We start from the raw sequence: 23,552 nt of genomic DNA, 5'->3' as shown, positions 1-23,552 counted from the left end.
ACTCCTGTAAACTGAGACACGGGAGCATGCTGAGAACCAAGAGGTGTAGATTTCCCCTAAAGTAAGAGTCACAGCCCTGGAAAAGTCTCCAACTACTCTTTGGTTAAAGTGACAAAATGTAGGAGTACGGCTGGGCCTTGAACAGGGACAGAGGTAAAGCAGACCAAACCCCGGCATCACAGACCAGCAGGGGAGGGGCTGAAGAAGCAGCTATGCTGCCACACCATGCCCACTGTCCGTGACCTTGGACCCAGTTCAGAAGGTGCTGAAAGTGACCTGGTAGGGAGAAAGGAGAGTCATGACCACTGCACAGCAGTACACAGCACAGGTGACTCTCCTGGGAGGCACCAGCCCTCGTGACCACTGAGCAGAGATGGGAGACATTCTCTCAGAGGGCTTGAACACACAGACTGTGGGGCTGGGTTCCCTGCATTGCAACCCCAGCTCTGCTGCTTCCCAACTCTGTGCCCTTATGCAACCTACATAACACTCCGTACCTCACCTTCCTCATCAGTGAAGTGGACAGAATAATAGAATCCACTTCATAAGAGTTGTTGGGGTATTAAATGAGTTTATGCATCCAGAGAAGTGTCTGGCACATGGTAAGCATGATGTAAGCATTAGCTCTTCAAATTATTATCCCTTCTTCCACATTATTCTTTTGCTGGTGGCAGGCTCTACTCAACATTGAGCAGAGTGCTGAATAGAACACCACAGGTGCTGTACATGTAAACTGCAAAATTAAAAATTAATACTTTTTGAAGGAGGAGAGGAACAGAAACAAAATCACATAAAGAATACACACGATGACTGGGTGCGGTGGCTCACGCCTATAATCCCGCCCCCCCCAGCACTTTGGGAGGCCGAGGAGGGTGGATCACGATCGTGGTCAGGAGTTCAAGACTAGCCTGAACAATGTGGTGAAACCCCATCTCTACTAAAACTACAACAACAACAAAAAAATTAGCCAGGCGTGGTGGTGGGCTCCTACAGCCCCAGCTACTCAGGAGGCTGAGGCAGGAGGATCACTTGAACCCGGGAGGCAGAGGTTGCAGTGAGCCAAGATCACACTACTGCACTCCAGCCTGGTGACAGAGCGAGACTCTGTTTCAAAAAAAAAAAAAATACACATGATAAGAGGACAACCTCAGGACACAGGTAGTTCACCAGAGTCTTAAAGAAAACAGACAGTATGGCCTTGTCACAGGAACAGTCAACAGAATTCAAGGAAGCAATGTAAGAACACACTCGAAGGAGACGAAAAGAGAACTGGTAGAGCTCAGGAAACGCATGGAAAAAGAAAAGGAACCGTATGATATGGTTTGGATGTTTGTCCCCTGCAAATCTCATGTTGAAATGTGATTCCCATTGTTGGAGGTGGGGCCTCGGGGAAGGTGTTGGGTCATGTGGGTGGATCCCTTATGAATGGCTGAGCACCATCTCTTGCTGATGAGTGAGTTCTTGCCCCGAGTTCACATGAGAGCTGGTGTTTAAGGAACCTGCACCTCCCCACCTCTCTCTTCCTCCCTCTCTCACTATCTGATACCGTCTGCTCTCTTTTTGCCTTCTGCCATAGTTAGAAGCTTCCTGAGGCCTCACTAGGAGCAGATGCCAGCACCATGCTTCCTGTACATCCTGCAGACCCAATTAAACCGCTTTTTTAGAAAATAAATTACCAAGCTTCAGATATTCCTTTATAGCAACACACAGACTAACACAGGCACTAAGGTGGAAACTTCAGCAAAAGAACAACAATAAACACGCACTCATATATATACATCACACTCATGCAAATACCACATACATGCACACACATACACACACACTGAAAACACAGGTAAGGATGTGGCAGGTAGGAATGAGAAATCCACACAAAATGAAATTATTTTAAAGCAGATAATAGATACTGAAGCCAAAGGAGAACCAATATACACATATAATTGGTATTCCTGAGGAAGAGAACAAAGCAAATAGAACATGAAAACATTCAAGGTTTTACGAGTTGAAACATTTCCCAAAATAACAAAGTCGTTTTTCTCCAGATCAAAAGGACATGCCACGTTCCAGGGGACAAAAATGATGCAGAAAACACCAATACATATGCTGGTGAATTGCTTAACCTCAAGACTAAAAACAAAATTTCTGAGGGCATCCAGAATTCACCTTCGATGGGGAACAACTCAGCCTAGCCTCCAAATTCCTAGCAAAGCCAAAGCCGGGGACAATCAGCAAGGTCTACCAAGTTCTGAGATAGACCAAGTTGGAAACCAAGACTGTTATACCTCACCAGGTTGTCTTTCAAGATTGCAGATAGCAGAGAGACACTGTCAAACATGCGAGCACTCAGGCATGCAGCCCCAGGAGCCTCTGGTTAACACGCCACTAGGTGACAGCATCCAGACAGCCAGAAAAACCCAAGTGAAGAATTTGGGAATGTAAAGAACATGGAATGAAGAATAGAGGTGAAATCTGTGGCTCCATTTCAATAGAAACTAAACAGCTATGGCATTCATGGTCACAGAAGAGAATATAAATGCTATAGACAACATAGAAGGGTAAGACAAAGCTGGGAGTTCCAAGAGGGAAGGGAGAGAGTACATGCATGCTGTTTCCCATTTTCCATGGCCAAGATTCCAGCTGAAGATGAGGCACACAGATGAAGAAGACAGTGGCTCTGACCTCTTAATGCTCTCATTATCTCTTTTCTTAATTTCAGCAACACATTTTAGGAATGAATATTGCATATACCAAGGAAGTTCACCAATTCCTTTTAGCTTCACTTGTTTTTCTTCAGTCAATATCAAGTAACAGCATTTTTACATATCATATGACCCAAGTTTTCTTGTAGTATTCTGTGTCCCTGCATCATTGCATGCTTCCAGCCTTCCTCTTTCTCCTCTTTGTACATAAGCACAGAGAGGTATCTGCAGGGATAGTTAAATGTTCATGATAGTTATTTCTGGAGTGGTGAGATTCTTGGTAATGTTTTTTCAACTAGGATTTGGTACTTTTCTTCAGTGTTTTAATTTTTAAATAATAAACACATTTCATTTTCTATAAAGACATTTTTAAAGGAATATTTGTATTTGCTGAACCTCATTTCTTCTATACTTATTTACACCTGGAGTGGCTCTTTTTTTCCCGTTATTGCTGTTGCCTGTTTTCTGGCATGGCACCTACCCCAGACCAGCGTTGTGGGACCCGCAGAAGTGCCTGCTGTCTTTCATGAAAGCCGCATTCTCTTCCAGCCTCCTGGAAGACTGGCTTTCCCAGCAGGGTGAGAGACTGGGCCAAACCATCTCTGACTTCTTCCTGGCTTTGCTGGAACAAGTACTTCTGTATGGGCAGTAGAGGTGTGAGGTAAGAGTTTCATTAAAGTACAGGCATTGTCCTCTGGGTCAAGTTCACTGACTGCTGCTGTGGTCAACTGAGCTCAACCAGCCCATGACAGCCCATCAAATGGTCCTCTTGGACAGGGTTATGGAATTCAATGAGATAGTGCATGTGATGTGCTTAGCACAGCACCTGGCATGTGGCTAACAATCAGTAAATAGAAGCAATTATGAACATCACGCCAGCCATGCTGTGTGCAACCAGACACCCATCAAGGGTATATTGAGCACCAGGTAAAACTGACTATTGCTACCAATGTGATAGAAAATTGCCACCTGTCTGTCTAGCTTTTCCTGACTTCTTCAGTGTGTCATTAATTACCTACATCCTCTAAAAGCTAGGGAACTCATTTGCATCTCATATATTAACTATCCCTAATTATTCTCCCCTTCCTCACTATTGGGTTTGGTGCTTTGGAAAATCTTTTAAAGGTTTGATCTCTCGATTTTACCTCTCATGAGGACTCTTTTCCAACCCTGCATATGGCCCCCGGCTGTTCCTCCATTTGCTGACCCGGAAGGCTATCATTATCAGAGGCCCTTTGCTGGTTATCTCACTAATTTCCATTACTTGTTGGAAGTGAACCTTGCCAAAGACCTGCATGTTGTCATTTCTGTAAGCAGTCATACAGCCAGTATATGTTTTCTGAGATGAGGCTGTTCACCGTGGTCCTAACTACCAGCAAGAAGCATTTTATGGGGGCCTGCGCTGTGTGCTGGAGATCCAGTCTTACCCTCCCCTTGACAATCCTGATCTGTCCCCTGCACAGTTTGTGCTGGGGTTTGGGGTTCTTTGTCTCACCTGTCCGCAAGAGTACAGTGAGGCAGGGAGGAGAAGCAGGCGAAACCTCCCCTCATCATTATCCCCTGTGGATGTAATGGCTCTGCCCTGGATTCACAAAGGCTGCTGGACCCTGCAGGGAGGGCTTATTATGTGATAAACTACCTCAGCCAGGGGCCAACGGGCCTTTGGAGAAAAAAGGCAAAAAGGAACCAGCACATGCTCCCTTTTGAAATGTGAGTGGGTAAATGCTGGTGTGTGGACAGCACAGTGGCAGGTACAGCCAGGAGTATGGCTGAGCCCAGCTGAGATGGCATGATTGGACTATGGGCAAGTCCAGACAGGCTGCCCAGAGCAGGTGCTGCATGAGAGTGGCTTGAACCTCGACAGGCAGGTTACCCTGCTCTTGGTGTCTTTGTGCTCATGCTGGAGGATGGGAATTTGTTCTTTGCTAGAAGGTGCTTCCTGTTGGATTGGTGGCCCCCAGGTAATGTCTAGAACCAAAAAGTGGTTTGAGGCCAAAGCAAGGGCAGAGGCTCTGGGTTTATTCCCAAACTGATATAAAGTTGTAAAAAAATGTGCATTTCAGAAGAAAATGCAAAATATAAAATTATTTGTAAGTGGCTTATATATTTCTTATAATTAAAAAAGAGAGAATGAACTTAATGAAACTTTATATAAGAACTCTAAGCAACAGCCCCCAAGGAAGTCTTGCTTAGCCAGCCATTTAATGCTATAATTTACCATTTATATGAGTTAAATGAATTCTTCCTTAGCACAAGTGACAACAAGGGAATGTCCAGGATCACAAAATAGTGATAAGTAGACAAGTTCAACAATTTTTTTGTGCCATTTGCCTGATCTCCGACGCTAATAAGATCTTGGTCAATACTTCTCTTCAGAGTTCACGGAAAAAAAAAATCTTGGCCAAAGTCATGTATTGCTGGCTCTTCCAAAATTATCAACAGAGTGTTCTTGAAGTTTTGGTTGCATATGATTTCTGGTCAGCAGTACAGGAAGGTCATAAAATCTTTTATTCATTTTCTCCAGTCTCAGGAATATCTTGGCCCCAACAACAGCAGGTCCAGCTTTTGACAACTACAGGGCACAACAGCATCTTAACAATGGCCAGTTGAGTTCAAGTTGAGGGCATACCTTATAAATAGAATTTTTAATAGCTTGATTCAAATTGTGTTTTCATTTGGCAAACTTGAGCATAACATGCCTGGAAGGTATGCGCAGATGACGCTTCTAGTTCCTAGAGAAGATATGGCTTCATAACCTAGCAGACTACGGATGTCCCAAGTCTTTTAGAAATCAGTTATCAAACACGTGCTTGAAACAGTGTCTACAAATACACATGCTAACTGTGTAAAATTAGCCCAGTTTCTTAGTCTATCTGAACCCAGTTTGTAAAACGGAGGCAATAATGCCTTGTGGCCAAAAAGCCATCCATGACTGTCCAGCTGTATGGCCTCCGAGTCAAGCCAAATACCTGGCAAGTCAGCAGCCCAGTGAGCACAAAGATCGTCAGAGCTGCACTCACTCTCCAGGCAGCCAAGGCTTTCTTCACTGCAGGTGAAGTTCTGGAACCTCAAAAGTGTAACAGCCAAAGATGTACTGATACATCATCAAAGTGGGAACCAAACCAAGAACGTTCCTGAGACTGGTGGAGCAACGATGGCCTGAGATTCATAAAATAGCTACTGAGGAGGCTGAAGGGCAGAGCCCATGAGACCAGTTTGGAATGCCACATCAGCAGCACCATCCACACAATGCAGGTCATTCAAACCAGCAAAAGTCGGATCCCAAAGATCAAGAGCCCTGGCTGGCCGGGCTTCTTTCCTTCTTTCCTTCATTCTCTTCTTTTGCACTGCACTTTCCTGATTTTCTTCCTTGGTCTTTCTTTGTTCCTGGATCCACTTCCCCTTGCTGTCCTCTGAGTGTCTGAGTGGTCCTTGGTCCACTTCTCTATCCACATTCACTCCCAAGGTGACCTCACGTCCAGTCCCATGGCTGTACAAATAAATGTACAACACCCAGTGACACCCAAGTGTATGTCCCTAGCACTCCCCTCTCTCTCAACTCCAAACTGGTACATTCAATTTAATTTCACTTAAAGGACAAATTCAAAATATTAAGTAATAAATAAATTACCAAAACAACCACAAACTCTCATCTGATGAATCAGACAAAGTATCTCATGTATCATGCATTTGTCTGAATTATGTGGCTCCGCATTTTATAATCCGAGCACTGGGGGAAAGGCCTGCATGATTTTTTTAAGTGTGTCATACATAGTTGTCAGTCAATTCTGCTTAATGCTGTATTTTATGATCTACGTACTACCCTGATTTTGAATATGTTGTGTTTCAAAACCCTCTGGGTAAATTAATATTCTGAGTCTTAGGTCACTGTTTTTTAGAGAAGTATGGCTAGGCCATAAGCTATCAAGTTTTTCTTCCTTTTCCTGGTTACTGATGTTAGCTCACTTCAAGATCTCAAGTGCTACGTGAGTTCATTCCAACACCACGAATTCCTGGACTCCTGTCTGTACCCACCTCAGTCATACCTGTAAACCTGCACACTGACCTGTCTAAAACAGCTCCCATCATGACTGCTCAGAAATTGTAGTGGTCCCTTCTGCCCATGGAACTTAACAGAATTACAGACCATCAGAGGGGCAGGGACCCACAGGAAACCTACTGTGAGAATATCAACTATACTTAACATCTGAAATATTATCTTGTTTAGTATAATTTTAGTGACCACTTATTTTCCCCTCTTTTTTAGGCCCACACAGCTGAAAATAATAAGCCTTTTCTCTCTGAAAAGAGAATCAAGTCCTGTTTTTTTGCAATGTAAACAGTGGTTACCTTATATTTTAAAAAAAATCTCAGAATGGCTCCTGGTCCTCTAGAAAATAATCTATGTACATTTCACAATTTAGAATTAATTCACAGTTTCTGCTTTAAACACTCATTTGTCGGACACAATGTGTACTTGCAGTACTGAAAGAGTTGTAAACAAATGAATACGTAGACTTAAAACCATTTTAGCAATTGTTAAATTGTTTAAATTTAACAATTTTAAATCTCTGTCCACAGTAGACCACAGTAGACCACTGTGGACAGATACTTGAATCCCAAACCTAAATATCAAGAGATAGGAACTGGGAAGCAGAGATTACTTTAGGCGTAAAATCTCACTTTCAAATGTCCTTAGCAGCCTAGCGATCTGTGTCCTCTGGGGCATGCAAAAACACACTGTCCACACTACAAATGAGACAAATTCATCAGACCCTTCACTAAGATTCTAAAAGCTCTGGAAGAAAGAAGATTCCTATTTTATCTGAAATCAAATTATAAGGTGGATACAAAACCAAGGATGCACCAGGAGCCGAACTTAGAATGGAAATGGATCAATTTCTGATTTTAAGTTTCGATCTTGGAAGAAACTTACCTGAACATTGTTAAAAATTATCTGCATGATACAAATGATCCCAAAGTGTCATTTTTCTGACGTGTCCAATTCCATTTTACATCATGTCAGTTATGCGTAAAATTCATTACTGTTATGTGCTTGAAAACATAACTTTTGAGTGCAGCTTATTCTTGTTTTTAGAACTTGACACCTACTTTTCAAATCCTCTCTTTGACCCGAGAACTCAAAAGAAATTGGAAACTTGAAATCTTTTTTTTTTTGAGACGGAGTCTCGCTCTGTCGCCCAGGCTGGAGTGCAGTGGCGTGATCTCTGCTCACTGCAGGCTCCGCCTCCCGGGTTCACACCATTCTCCTGCCTCAGCCTCCAGAGCAGCTGGGACTACAGGCGCCCGCCACTACACCCGGCTAATTTTTTATATTTTTAGTAGAGACAGGGTTTCACTGTGCTAGCCAGGATGGTCTCGATCTCCTGATCTCGTGATCTGCCCGCCTCGGCCTCCCAAAGTGCTGGGATTACAGGCGTGAGCCAGGAAACCTGAAATCTTCACACTCCTTACCTGATGTTGGCTCAATAGCAAAGGCTTGATGAGACTGAATCAAAGTGATATAGAACTCAAAATCTACAGGGCAGCTGCACTGCAAAGGAATAACATAACTTTTGCTGCAAAACAAAACAGAAAATAAAATATTATTTTCTGTATAACTGGTTCTTTTGGTAGCAAGGAATGGAGACTCAAGTTATGTAATAAATGATGATGACGGCCAATGCTGATCTGGCACTTCCTGTGTGCCAGGAGTAATCCCATGCATTTTCCATGTAGTAACTATTTTAATCCTATGAGATGGTGCCGTGATTATCCCCACTTACAGAAGAGGAAACTGAGGCACAAGAGAGGGTAAGTGTTCCACATGAGGCGATGTAGTTAGTTAGTGGCAGAACCGGGATCTAACGCAGTTGATTGTGCTGGGTGTCCATACTCCTCACACCACTGTCCTTGCTACCCCTCGAGTACTGTTAGGTTTATCTTCCAGAGTTGCAGTGATAGGGAAAAGGCAGGCTCTACCACACAGCTCGGCCTCACCAAACCAAGGAAAGGCCAAACAGATGGGCTCAGAGAAAGCCTGGGAGACCCCTGGCCCTTCATAGAGCCTGGATGGGACAGCATGGAAGAAATCACACCGTGGGCTGTGCTTGATTGAAATAGGCTAGGTACTCTTTATTTGGTCAGAAGTCCAGCAACCATTAGAGAACGTGGAAGAGGTCTATGTACTCAGAAATGGTCTGTCACCCCAAGACAAGGCGGACTTCTAAGCTAGCTTGAAGCTGTTGCTTACAGCACCCCAGGAGCTGTGGCAGCGGTAGCATTTCTTGGAGTGCCCCATGCTTCCCATAAAGTCCTGTCCTTCCACCAGGGCAATCCAAGTCAGCTAGAGTTGACTGCCTGGGGGAGCAGAGTTTCCAGGGTAATTCTACGTCCTGTGCAGTGCTGGGGGCAGGTTATCAGGTCCCCTTGCAGCAGTTGGAAGTCAAGTGCCTCCTTTCAAGTGACCCATCCACTCCCTGCATTCCTGATTTGTTTGCACCCCCTCCCTTCTCCTTCAGCCACCAGCTAGTTTCATCTTTGACTCTGTACATCTCTTCTCTACCCCACGCCTTCTGAGCCCTCACCCCATCACAGCCCTCCTGCCTCGAGGCTGACCCTGCCTCTTATCCTTTTAGCTTCTGGCCTCCCTGCCAACTGCTCATCCCCTCTCATTTTCCAGGTCATACTCCCAGGAGAACACAGTTGTAATCTGGTTTGAGCAGAGCTGCCAGGCCAGCTGGGCTCTACTTTCCAGGCAGGACCCATCCGAACCCATCTGTCTGTGGACTTCTCCAATAATGACAGGCTTCCCTACCTGCCCAGAGTCTGTCTTCCCTGGAGATTCAGAGTCCTATGAAGGCAGAGACCAGGTCCATTTGGGTCTCCAGTGTATCCCAGAGTGTCGCATGGACCAAAGGCTCAACAAATATTTGTTGGTGTGAAGCAAAATAACCCTTTTTTCAGTAGCAATTTTGGGGATATGATATAACTCACATGTGGCTTTTAAAATTATGCCCAAAACATTTTTATTTGGCTTTAAAATTCACTATCTTTAAAAAATCTGTGAAATATTTCAAACATAAAGAAAAATGTACAGAACAATAAAATAACAACCCCTTTATCTACTACTGAGCTCTAACAAATCTTTCGCTTTGGGCATATCAGCATTATGTTTTTAAAGAAATAAAACATTACAAAAGAGTTGAAGCTCCCTGTAGCTCCTTCCCCAATTCTCTCTCTTCCTCCCTGCTTTAAGATAGTCAGTTTTATCAATCTTTATTTTGGAGAAAATTAAAATCTGTTCCAAACTATGAACATGGCATGTCTCTAATTTATTCAGGTTTAATTTTATGTCCTCAATCAAATTTTATAAGTGACCCCTACCCTGTAATCACTGTTCTACCATTCTCATGCATTCTAGTAATTACTACTTACATATGTATGCATACAATATGTGGTATGCATAAAATATATAGTATATTGTTTGTTTTTAACAATAGTGCTCTGAAACTTGTTATTTTTGCTCAACACTACGTTTTTGAGACTTATCCATGGAAATATGTAAAGATCTGTTCATTCATTTTAACTAGTGAAAGTATTCCATTATATAATCATACCACACTTTATTCAGCCACTCTCCTGTTGATGGGCATTTCGGTTGTTTGCATTTTTTCACTATTGCAATGTGGCAGTGAAGATCCTACTGCATGACTCCATGTGCACCTGCAGTAGAGCTACTTTAGGAATAACCCCAAACGGGATTTCTGATTAGTAGCAAAGTAAAAATATTAAATTCACTAGATACGACTAAGATATTTTTCAAAGCCCTTTACCAATTTACACTTTTACTAGCAGAATAGGAGGGTTTCTGTTGCTTATCAACATTTAGGATTCTCAGTCATTTTAACGTCTGTCAACCTGTTGGAGGTGAAATGGCATCTCATTTCACTTTCATTCTCATTCTTTTGAGGTTAAGCTTCTGTTCCTGTTTATTCATTTGGGTTCCCTCTCCTGTGAATTGCCTGTGCATATCCTTTGCCCATGTCTCTATTCAGTTGTTTTGTTCTCTTATTCATTTGTAAATTCTTTTTTTTTTTTTTTTTTTTTTTTTGAGACAGAGTCTCACTTTGTCACCCAGTCTGGAGTGCAGTGGCATAATCATAGCTCACTGCAGCCTTGATGTTCTGGGCTCAAGTGATCCTCCCACCTCAGTCTCCTGAGTAGCTGGGACCACAGGTATGCACCACCATGCCTAACTAGTTTTTAAATTTTTTGTAGAGATGAGTTCCCACTATGTTCCCGCGCTTGTCTCAAACTCCTGGGCTCAAGTGATCCTCTTGCTTTGGCCTCCCAAAATGCTGGGATTACATGCATGAGCCACCATGCCTGGCCTCATTTGTAAATTCTAATATTAATTTAGTTAATTATATGCATTGCAAGTATCTTTTCCAAACCATAGTTTATTTTTTGACTTATTTATGGTGTTTTTGTTGGACATAAATTTTTAATTTTAAGGTAGTCAGTTTTATCAATCATTGTTGTGGAGAAAATTGAAATCTGTTCTAAACTATAAACACGGTATGTCTCTAATTTATTAAGGTTTAATTTTATGTCCTCAATCAAATTTTATAAGTGTCTCCATAGTGAGCTTATACATTTTGGTTAAGTTTTTCCCTAGGTGTTTTGGTATGTTTGGGTTGCTATCACAGAATACCATAGACTGGGTGGCTTATGAACAATAGAAATTTATTCCTCACAGTTCTGGAGGCCGGGAAGTCTAAGATCAAGGTGCCGGCAGATTTCGTGTCTGGTGCAGGCCCACTTCCTGGTTCATAGATGACCATCTTTTCACTGTGTCTTTGCATAATGGAAGGGGCTATGGAGCTCTCCAGATCTCTTTTATGAGGACACTAATCCTGTTCATGAGGGCTTTGCCCTCATGGCTTCATCACCTCCCAAAGGCCCCACATCCTAATATATCACCTTGGGGGTTAGATTTAAACACATGCATTTTGAGGGGGAAACAAACATTCAGACCATAGCACCAGGTATCTTATAGCTTCTGTGACATAGTGAATGGAATGTTTGTCTTTTATAATTCATTATTACTAGTGTATTGCAATGCTACTGTTGGATTTTGATCTAAAACCCTGCTAAAGTCTTTTATGGGTTGTAAAAGTTTATCTGTAGATTTCTTCAGATTTTCTATGTAGAAAATTATACAGTCTAGGCCAGGCACAGTGGCTTGCACCCTATAATCCTAAGTGTAATCATAAAGTCTAAAAAAAAAAAAAAAGGCCCGGGCGCGGTGGACTCAAGCCTGTAATCCAGCACTTTGGGAGGCCCGAGATGGGCGGATCACGAGTCAGGGAGATCGAACCCATGCCTGGCTAACATGGTGAAACCCGTCTCTACTAAAAAAATACAAACAACTAGCTGGGCAACGAGGTGTGGCGCCTGTATCCCCCAGGCTACTCGGAGGCTGGAGGCCAGAGAATGGCGTAAACCCAGGAGGCGGAGCTGCAGTGAGCTGAGATCCGGCCACTGCACTCCAGCCTGGGTGGACAGAGCGAGACCTGCGTCTCAAAAAAAAAATAATAAAATAAAAAATAAAAATAAATAAATAAAAAAAAAGAGAGAGACTCTTTCCTATTTACTTTTCCCCAACTCTTATAACTCATATATTTTTTTCTGATCATTGCATTGATGACTTCTAGTATAATACTGAATTGAAGTGAAGAGTATCTTTTTCTTATTTTGACTTTATTGGACATACTTTAATTTTTACCACTAAGAATGATGTTTCTAGAAAGTTTGTGATAGCCTTTATCAGGTCAAGGAAATTTTCTCCTATTTCTAAACTTTTTTTCCACTTAATCATGAAGGAGTTTTCTTTTTGTTAAAATTTGCTTGGTATACATACTTCTTCCATTCCTTCATTTTCAAACTTCCTGAAAAGTTTTATTTTAGGTGTGTTTCCAGAAAGCAGGATATAGCTGCATTAAAAAATGTTTAGCAGGTGGGATAACCTTTTCATTTTAATAGGTGAATTTAATCAGTTTTCATTTGTTACAATTAATAATAGATATATTTGAACTTATTTCTACCATCTTGTTTTGTGTTTTCTAAAAAACATCTTTGCTTCATTTTTGTTCTTTTGCCTCTTGCTGGACTGATTGCTTTTATATTTCTACTTTTTTTCCTCCTATGACTTGGCAGCTATAGATTGCATTTCTATAATTTTAATTATTACTCTAAATTTTTAAAAGATATGTCTTATTGACAGCTGGGTGCTGTGGCTCATGCCTGTAATCCAAGCACTTTGGGAGGCTGAGGTGGGCAGACCACTTGAACTGAGGACTTCAAGACTAGCCTGGGCAACGTAGCAAAACCCCATCTCTACAAAAAATACAAAAATTAGCTGGGTGCAGTTGCGTGTGCCTGTAGTCCGAGCTGCTTGGGAGGCTGAGATGGGCAAATGGCTGGAGCCTGGAAAGCAGAGGTTCCAATGAGCGGAGACCGCATCACTGCACTCCAGCCTGGGTGACAGAGCACAGGCCCTGTCAAAAAAAAAAAAGAGAGATATGTCTTACTTACTGAAAATTCCCAACAAAGTCTAAACCTATCTAGTATTTCTATCCTCCCAAATACAGTGTGGCCAACCCTACCTGCCTATTGAAGACTCTTTCTTACCCCTCCATCTTGTATGTACTATGTTGAGTTGTAGCTTTAGCTTAAACAACAAAAAATACTGACTTTTAAAAATGGTTAATTAATTAAATTTACCAACATATGTCATTAATTTTGGTGTTTGCCATTCGCTTTCGATTCCCATGGCTACTTTCTGAATATGTTTTTCTTCTTGCTGGCATATGCCTTTTAAATTTTCTTTTAGTGAGGATTGTGTGTGGGAAATTCTTATGTAAATAAACTTATTTTTTATTGTCTTCCTTGGGAAAAATTTTAGGTTGACTGTTTATTTTCCCTTGGCATTTTGAAAATATTTACTCCACATCTTTCTTTAATTGTTTGTTGCTGATGAAGAACTGTTGTCATTTTTTTTGTAGATTATCACTCTTTTCTCTCTGGCAGCTTTTTAAGGTTTCTCTTTTTTTTCCTTATTTATTTGTTTGTTTGTTTGTTTATTTATTTATTTATAGAGATGGGATCTCACTTTGTTGCCCAGGTTGGTCTCAAACTCCTGGGTTCAAGTGATTCTCCTGCCTTGGCCTCCCAGAGTGCTGGAATTACAGGCAAGATTTCTCTTTATTCTTGATGCTCTGCAGCTTGACTCTTACGTGTCTAGGTAGAAATTTATCTTTATCCTGCTAGATATTAATATTTGAATGCACTTATCAAATCTTCACAATTATCTTTAATTCTGAAAAGCTTGATATTATTCTGTACCATTCCCTCCACTCTCTCCTGACAGAACTCTAATTTATTAGACACATATATCTTGGAGTTTTTCAGTCTAGCTTCCATATGCACTAATTTCCCTTCATGTAAAATGTAATCTCTATATACTCTATTCTGGGTGAATTCCTGTATTATTACTATCTTCCAATCTATTAGTCTTTTCTTCAACTGTGTCCAGTGAAGAGTTTATTCAATTTATTGAGATTTCAGTTTTGGTGTCTATATTTTGAATTTTAAGATTTCTAATTGGTTGTTTTATCTATCTGATCTTTAAGAAAATGTCCACCTATTTTGTTTCATAATTTCTTGATATTTTAAAGTGGAAGTTTGTCTCAATCATCTCATTGAGAATCCTAAGTATATCTATTTTAAAGTTTTATTAAACTGTTTTTAGTAATTCATTTCATTCAATTATATTCTGATAGTTGGGTTTTGGTTTTCTTAGCACAAGATTTATTCATGTGTTTTGGAATTTGGATTTGCAGGCTCATTTTGAGTAAAAGGATTTAATCTACATTCAATTTTATAATTGCATATTGGGGCTCCTGCCAGCCAGCTATTTTAGTGCTACAGTGAACTCAGTCACTGGGCCAGCAGGTAACGTGGCTCACCTCTGCACCACAAGCTGGTTAGTACTGTCCTTTACACTTTCCTCTGTCCACAACCAGGGACAAGGCCCCAGGTCCAGGCAACAGGTCAGCAGAAGGTTTCCAGCTTCCTTTCACGGGGAGTGCAAAGGTGGGGCAGCTTACCTCTTCTCCTGGCTGCAGGCCAGGTGCGGATCCCCTGAATCAGTGAGACACTTGCGGTCTCCTTTACCCCATGGAGTGGTCTCCAACACTGCCTGACTGCTTCAAAACCTGGAGCCTGCTAGCCTGTGGCTCCACCCTGCAACCCACTCAGCATTTCTATGCTGTTCCTGCTCTGTGGAGTTGTTCGGCTTGTTTCTGAGCCTGAGTGTGCCTTTTTGGAGGTCTCTTTTTATATGTTGTTTGTCACTAACTAGAATTTTGCACAAAAAAGGTTCATTGCAGTGTGAGCACACTGCTTCATCCTGACCAGATGTCTCTAAATGTACTTTTGAGAGATCTACAGTCTGAATGCAGAGTTCCTAATGTCAGGCAGTGCCCTGTTTCTAATTAATTTGCACTGGTATTTGTTTTTAAAACATCGTTCCTTAGCGATGACGTCTCTCTGAGAGGAACGTAGCTGTACTGTGAGCACATGAGATCCCCGATAGGGTACAGGCCTGCATCAGAATTTACATACTCATGTTCAGGGGCCCTAGGTTTCTGATAAAAATTCTGAATAAGGGTCACCGTACAGGGTATGGTCTTCAGTCAACAGTAAAACGAAAAAACTTCATAGGATTTTCTACCGAACTCACAAATCTTATCTTAAATCAGGCTCTGTTAGAGATATGCAGTCAATCTTCACTCTCTGAGATGTTTCCTAATTCTGAAAAACAGAATATATGAAGGTAAGGCAATTCATCCTAATAGGTGCTCAGGTCCCACTGAGTGTCAGCTACTCTACCAGCGCTGGGTAGATAAAACTAACATTACAAGTTAGTTACACATGCGTGTGAGCTATTTATGCCCCTCAGAACCTAAGTAGGCCTTGGGTAATGTGCAATGTGAAGTGTTAAACTGCCCAAATACGGTCTTTGAAGATGAGGCCAGTGGACTCACATAGCCACACAGGCTGTGTTGCCCTAGGTCAGTAACCCAGGGGTGTGCTCAAGGCTGTCCCAGCAAAGCAAAGTCTGACACTCACTGCTCCTCTACTAAAAGCTGCATGTTTGCATTTTCCTGAATTGAAACAAACAAAAACTCCTGGGGCTTTTCCCATTTGTCACATATACTCAATCTTCAATTAATTTCACAGCTCTGATAAATCCCATAGAAAAGGTGTCAGGGTATTTGCTTAATAATAATTATCTGAAGCCAAGTTCCTGATGCATTAGCCAGTCTGGAAAAACAAACAGTTCCTTAAGGGCACAAAATTCCAAGTACCATAATTCAGAAGCAGATATAGCAGTGCAAGTAGTACAATTTTCAGTGGAATTGCTGAACTTCTGCTTTCACTACTGCCGTGCATATTATGCATGTCAAATTAGTTTGCATGGCCACCATAATCATAAATCAAAGACAGTTCAGATGAATTTGAGTCAAAAGGAATTTTGGCTGATATGAAATTTATTTAGAAGTTTTTCATATTTAAAGAGACAGAATCTTATTCTGGGTAGAATTTTATATTTTACTAAATTCTCATTGTTAAATACCATTAATCTGATATATAATGAAGAAACATAAATACATATATATATATATCATGTCTGTTATTTCTCAGAAGTAAATAGGATACTGAATTAGAGTTCTTCTGTAACTTATAGGAATCAGGCAACTAAAATATTAAGGCAAGCAGATGTTAGTGCTTTTGGAAGTAACTACAACTTTTATCCCTGTTACCTTATTATTAAACATTTTATCAATTATGCTAAGGCTATACATAAAAATATATTAAATACTTTAAAATAATTATCCCCTATTTGAATAAAATTGAACTCAAACCTTTTAAATAGTAGACTTTTATATTACGATCATGTGGAAATTTTATGCCTATTAAAAGAGAGCACAAATTTGCCTTACAGAAAGTAAATATAATAAAATGAATTAATAGAAATTCAAGTTTGTTTCTTGTCCTTCCTCTAGAACAAGTGATCTTGAACTTACTTTAACATAAAATCAAATATACTCTCTAATTTAAAATATACTCTCTAACTAAAAAATCCCAATATCTAGAGAGGAGAGTGAACACTTTACCATAATAGGATTTGGCTTCTTTTCTGGAAAAAGAAGGTTAACTGACAACAAGCATGACAAATGCTAACTTTTTCCATGATGACTAGATGCAGAGGGCACAATAAATTAACCATTAGTTATTTCACTTGTATGAAATTGGAGGGAAACATCAAGATAAAAGAAAGCCTTTCCATAGAGATGTATGGATAAGGTAAACTATAACATAGACAATAACATGTGGTGGTATCAATACCAAGTGAAGCTTGGAGTTAATAGACCCAGTGATCTCATTTTAGGGTGAAGTCAATTTAGTAGGACTTTTCCATTGTCAACTGCTCATTGATATGAGAATCGTTCACAGATCAAAGGATGTGGACAACAATGATATATCGTGTGCCATTCTTTCCCCTCCGAAGGTACAGAAGACTCACGAAATAATCCAGCGCTTGGGTAGGCTTTGGGGTTACACGTTGTGGCAGGTTTCAAATAAGTCTACAAACTCTTCAACACTCTTTCCACTTAGAGATGGAGTCTATGTGTTCTTCCTTGATTCTGGGCTCTAGGACTACTTAACTAATAGAAAACAGTGGAAATCATGCTGTACCTGTTTCTTAAGGCTAAGGCCTAAGCAACTGGTATCTTCCATTTCTCTTGAGATGGTCATTCTAGAGCCTTGTCACCATGTTGTAAGGAAGCCCACATAGCCTGTGGAGAGAACTACCAGGACAGAACCAGACTCCCAGCCCTCAGGCCATCTGAGTTCCCAGACAATAGCCAGTATTTGAGTGGAGCATCTTGAGAGTGGGTCTTTCAGCTCCCAGCTGACCTGCCCCAGCTGACTGTGCATGGAGCAGAGAGGAGCACTCCCCATTAGGCCATGCCCAAGTTGTAGATCCATGAGCAAAATAAATGACTGTTATAATATATTAAGCTACTACCTTCAGGGTGGTTTTTATACAGAAAAAGGAAACCAGAGAACATTCTCTTTCCTGCTTCATTTGTTCTTCAGCGAATGATTATCTTACCCCATTTCTGGATGCAATCTTAATTTGGCAATTTTAAAGTCTTCGTTTTGGTTCTCTCTCTTAATATGTACCAGCTGCTGTGCTTATATGTTATCTAACTCTCTTAACAACGCTTTGAGGTAAGTACTATTATTATCCTCATTTTATAGATGCATAAACTGATCTACAGAGAGGTCCAAGGTCACATGGTTAATAAATGGTGAAGTGGAGTTTTCAAGCCAGGTCTCTAGAACCTAAGCTCTTACCTGCTGTACTATAGTCCCTCTCATAGGTCTCTAATATTACAGAAAATCTCCTGGCATTGCACTGTTTGCATTGCAGTCCCCTTCCCTCCTGCTGCTCTCTTTGAAACTGATCCCTCTGTGCCTTGGTTTGTTAAGCTTTTTAGAGGGCATTTCCTCTAATAAGCACATCAAAAAAGGACTGTAACATCCCACTATGGACTGTTTGTGTCTCCTCAAAATTCATATGTGGAAGCCCCAATTCCCATGATGGAGGTGGGGACTCAGGAAGGTGATTTGGTTTAGATGAGGTCATGAGGGTGGCGCCCCCGATGGGATTAGTGTGCTTTTAGGAAGAGGAAGGGACTGGAGCCCCTCCCCACCACCCCATGTGAGGAAAGCCGGAAGAGGGGCCCCACCAGAGCTCAGCCATGCTGGTCCCTGATCTCACAATTCTCAGTCTAGATATGTGAGAAATGTCTGTTCTTTAAGCCTCCCAGTCTATGGGAATTTGCTATAGCAGCTGGAGCTGAGGCAAATGCCAAGACCTTTTATAAAATGTTACCAACTTCCTCTCAAGGACCGGCATACACATAGAGAGAAGGAAGAAAGTCAAGGAACTTGCCAGTTATTTTCATTTAAGCTTCAGATATAAACTGCTATATTCAGAATGTGATCAACAAAAACTGAAGGAAATAAGGCACAATATTAGCTGTCTGATTAAACCCTAATCCCCAAAGAAACAGACAACAATTTGAAGAGCTATAAAGAGCTGAGGGTAAAATAGGTTTCAAAATAGGTTCAGTAATGCTCTTTTATCTAAGATAATTTATGTTCTTTTGAACTTTCCTGTGTTGCGTATCTTATTTTCAAAGACACAGTCAATCTCACGGGGACTGGGGCCTCAGACCAGAAGTATGGTAGACCCATAAACTTTAATGATATAGTCAAATAAAGATAAACACAAATTTACATAAAGAAACGTTCACGTAACAGGCATTTACTAATTTTTTCCACCTAGAGAATTAAACACCACCCTCATTTTAGATTAAGCTTAGACCAGTATTAGAGATAAAGGGAATCAAATAGCAAGCTAACGCAGGAACAGAAAATCAAATACCGCATGTTCTCACTTGTAAGTGAGAGCTGAATGACGAGAACACATGGACACACAGAGGTGAACAACACACACTACACACTGGGCCTACTGGAGGGTGAGAGGAGGGAGAGGGGCAGAAAAAATAACTACTGGGTAAAAGGTACTAGGCATAGTACCTGGGTAATGAAATGATCTGTACAATAAACCCCTGTGAAATGGGTTTACCTATGTAACAAATACGTGCATGTATCCCCGAACCTAAAATAAAAGTTGAAGAAAAAGAAATGAAGTTAAAATTCCCAAATAAAACTTTAGTTTAAGGTTAAAAAAAAAATAGTAGGTGGAATGAAAGAGTCAAGGGGGCCTGACGGTTTCTCTCCTGGCCTGACCTTTGACTTCCTAGCCCTTAGTTCAGTTCCCTCTTCAACCTGATTTAGTCCCACCTATTGGTAAAGCTGCTCCCACCCCTCCACCTTCACCTCTGTCCCAGCAGTTTAAGAAAAGGAAGAATTCTGAAGACACTAGGGAACAACCTGAATCAAATAAGGCCACCTCTTCATACTTGGCAAAGGAAGTGAAGGCATTTCTCTGGAAGCTGGACAGGAACTGAATTCAGAACAAGTTAGAGGTGACCGGATGACATGATATCTGTCATCTGTAGAGACCATATGTACACTATTCATATTTCCAAAACATAGGTTTTAAAATGATTGTGATACAATATACATAATATAAAATGTACTATTTTAACCATTTTAAGTGTACCATTCAGTGGCATTAAGTACAACCATGCTATTGTGAAACTATTACCACCGTCTGCCCTCAAAACTTTTTCATCTTGCAAAACTGAAATGCTATATTCATTAAACACCAACTCCCTATTCTGCTTCCCCACAGCCCCGGGCAACCACCATTTTATTTTCTGTCTCTATGAATTTATTCTAAGTACTTCATATGAGTGAAATCAAATGCCTATTAAAAAATTAAATATAATTAACACATTTGACAATAGTTCTTTACACCTCACCAGAGTTGCAGATAACATGGAGGAAGGTGGGGTAAGGAAGGAGATTCAGGAGGGTCGACTGGAGGTGGGAGCAGGGCCTGTGGCTGGGGCCCGAGAACAGGGCGAGCTGGCAGAAGGAATGAAAGCCATGGTCGAGGGGAGGCAGGCAGCGAAGGTGGACGTGAAGGGATATGAAAAGCATCCTGCAGACTAATTTCTTTTTTTGTTGAGAAAACTATAGCATTTATTGGGGAAAGATAAGAGGACACACTAATAACTGCTCCTAGTCTTTTCTCTTAGAGTAGGCAGCAGAAGAAACCACACACTGACTATCTTCAAACCACACTTCCTCAGAGCTAAATGACCCATAATAGTGTGTGGCCTGAAACAGCAGGCAGGATCCGCAGCTGCCAGTTTGCTGGTCCCAATACCTTACCCACTAGCAGTAATTAAAACAAGAAACTCACTTGGTGCTGGAGTAAGATATCCATTTTTTAAAAATAAAGCAACTTAAATTCAAATACTTGTGGTTTTGAAATTGCAGTATATAAGAATCTGGGGTGAGAAATTTGGGGCAGATTTAATTTAAAAAATTATTTGAGAAATTATAGTCACAGTTCAGTGAATGAGTTGGTAGTTACTCTATTCTAAATATTTTGACAAGCATTACATAATTACATGGTAGAAACTATATTAAAAGTGCATGTATGTGAGTGTGTGTGTGTGTGCATGCATGTGTGTGCAGATACTACAAACCTGGGCTGCTGCTGCAGCAGTGACCAAAGGTGGCTACTTGTGCAGTGTTTAGGTGTCAGATTTGACAGCTGTATTAACCAGGCAAGGAGGAAGAGAACCCAGAAAGCATTCTCAATGTAGGGGTGCCTCTCCAGGGCCAAAAGCCATCCACAATTGTCATCTTTGCTCCTTCCAGGAATGTACTGTGGGCAGACTCTGAAATTCCCTATGTGATACTCTCAAATATTCATGGGAATTCATCCATGAACACTTTTTCTAATAGTAGTTTACAGTTTCTTACTTCTTAGTACTGATACTAGCTTGGTAGTTTCACAGAAGCCACAATGTGCACATGCTGTTGAATGTAATGAATCATTCCAAGAATTTATACAGACTAGATAGTAAACCCTAAATAAGAAAAAGGTTCCACCTGTAACTACTGCTCCGATACATACAATCATCTGCTCTAGATGTTGTTCCCAAATTTGTACCACTCCAGCCCTTGGCCTCATGCAAACCAATTGACCCATCTGCACAAAATCTAGGGGAGGAGAGCAGAGTATTGCCACTTTCAAGGTAGGCTTTTTTCTTCACCTTAGGTTTTTCAGTCTATCCCTTGCTTTCTCTAGGAACCACAAGTCTAGAATTTAACATTTTGTGAGAAAATTTTGAAAAGAATAACCCAAGTCTTCCACTGAAAGTTCCTTTCGTTGACTATCTTAAGGTGGTGCCCACTTCGGTAAATGAAAGGAAGAAATATGTATGCCCTTTTATTATTGCATGACAGATCCCTATAGTTTAGAGGTTGGATGATTTTCTTTTTCTGCTAAAATTCATAAAAGAGACTGGGTCAAGATGAGTAACTAGATTGATATTAGGTCAGCAAAGGTATATTAAATTAAAGAAGTTTTACACAACAATGTATGGAAAAATTTTTCCTATAATAAACATTTAGGCTTTTTAAAAATTATTTACTTCTTAGTGATGACGTCTCACTCTGTTGCCCAGGCTGGAGTGCAATGGCACCATCAGAGCTCACTACATCCTCGAACTCCTGGGCTCAAGCGATCCTCCTGCCTCAGCCTCCTGAGTAGCTGAGACTACGGGTGTACCCAGCTAGGCTGTTGTTAAATGACAAGAATTGTTTTATCCAAATATCAATTTGAAATAGAAGCTCACTGTGGATTCCTCCACCCAAGTAGGAGTAAGAGTAAAGAACAACTGTGTCGCAAGCTCAAGTCACCCTGGTCAGATGCTTTCATAAAATGCTGCTGTTCCTTTCCATCAACTTCAAACTTGAAGCATGTAAAATGAGTCCCTCATATAAGTAAGCAGTGTTTCCCTTGACAAGCTGAAACAAGTGAATTTTTTCTTTTCGAGTAGGGAGGGTTTCAAAAAACACTTGTGAATATCAATTTGATCATCTTCTCCTGACATCTGCATTCTAGCATTCTAACCCAGTTACAGCTGGTTCTCAGTCCCCTCTCCTAGAGGCTCTTTTTTGGCACAATTCAAGACTGGTGGTTGTCTATGTGGGGGCAAAGTCTCACCATCAGTCTTCCTTCTCAGCAGTAGCTTAAGAATGCACATTCCCATGTGGCCCAGATGCTTTAAGCTCCAGGGGCAGAAGGAGAATTTGGTTACACTCAAACATCATATTCTGACCTTGGTTGTTCCCACGCTTTCTAAAAGGAGCCATAAGATTCACTAAGTAAGGATATGCATCCTTCGGTAAATTTCTGAACTTATGACGTAAAAGTTCAAGAAGCTAAAGTATCCTGGCTTTGGAATGGAGTCGCCAGGAGCCTCTTCTGTGAATGTTGTTAATGTGGCCCTGCAGGCTGCAGAGCCTCTATAGCCCTGAGATGAGTACATGGGCCACTTGCTGCAGGAGCCCATGGTGGCCTTATCCATGGCATCATTTTACCAGATCTTCAGCCACCAGATCCATAGTGGATCCTCTCCTGGATTTGTCACACTTCCCCAGGTGAGTTTCAGTCAGGTTTGTCTAGAGCATGCTAACCAATTGGTTAAAGTCAGCTTGGTGCAAGGAAAATGAGTTGATGGGAGAGCAACTGGTCAAGCGACCGGACCTGCTCCAAGTTTCAACTAGTTATCTGGTACCAGGAAGATGCTGTTGGGTAAACTACAGAGCATGATGAATTAACATGAACCTTTTTAGAACCATGGGATTGGAAAAATATAAAACTTCTGTATCTAATATAAGCATATCCATATTTACTTATTATAGGAAGATTGAGATTGTATTTTATCTACAATACTTTTTTTTTTTTATACTTTAAGTTCTAGAGTACATGTGCATAACGTGCAGGTTTGTTACATATGTATACTTGTGCCATGTTGGTGTGCTGCACCCATCAACTCGTCAGCACCCATCAATTCGTCATTTAAAGCAGTTATAACTCCCAATGCAATCCCTCCCCCCTCCCCCCTCCCCATGATAGGCCCCGGTGTGTGATGTTCCCCTTCCCGAGTCCAAGTGATCTCATTGTTCAGTTCCCACCTATGAGTGAGAACATGC

General features: G+C 41.0%; 1 protein-coding gene across 1 annotated transcript in view; it reads right to left on the bottom strand.

Annotated features, from left to right (window-relative positions):
* CFAP221 (cilia and flagella associated protein 221) overlaps positions 1 to 23,552 on the bottom strand; it is a 123,180-nt gene that overhangs the window by 70,177 nt on the left and 29,451 nt on the right. Inside the window, exon 7 of the mRNA XM_017891994.1 lies at positions 8,175 to 8,278. Within this exon, the coding sequence (XP_017747483.1) occupies positions 8,175 to 8,278 (104 nt within the window). The remainder of the gene's footprint in view (positions 1 to 8,174; positions 8,279 to 23,552) is intronic.

Source organism: Rhinopithecus bieti, unplaced genomic scaffold (assembly GCF_001698545.2).
Source record: "Rhinopithecus bieti isolate Rb0 unplaced genomic scaffold, ASM169854v2 scaffold_19969, whole genome shotgun sequence".
Lineage (NCBI taxonomy): Eukaryota > Metazoa > Chordata > Mammalia > Primates > Cercopithecidae > Rhinopithecus > Rhinopithecus bieti.
This window is presented reverse-complemented; position numbering and strand designations above follow the sequence as displayed.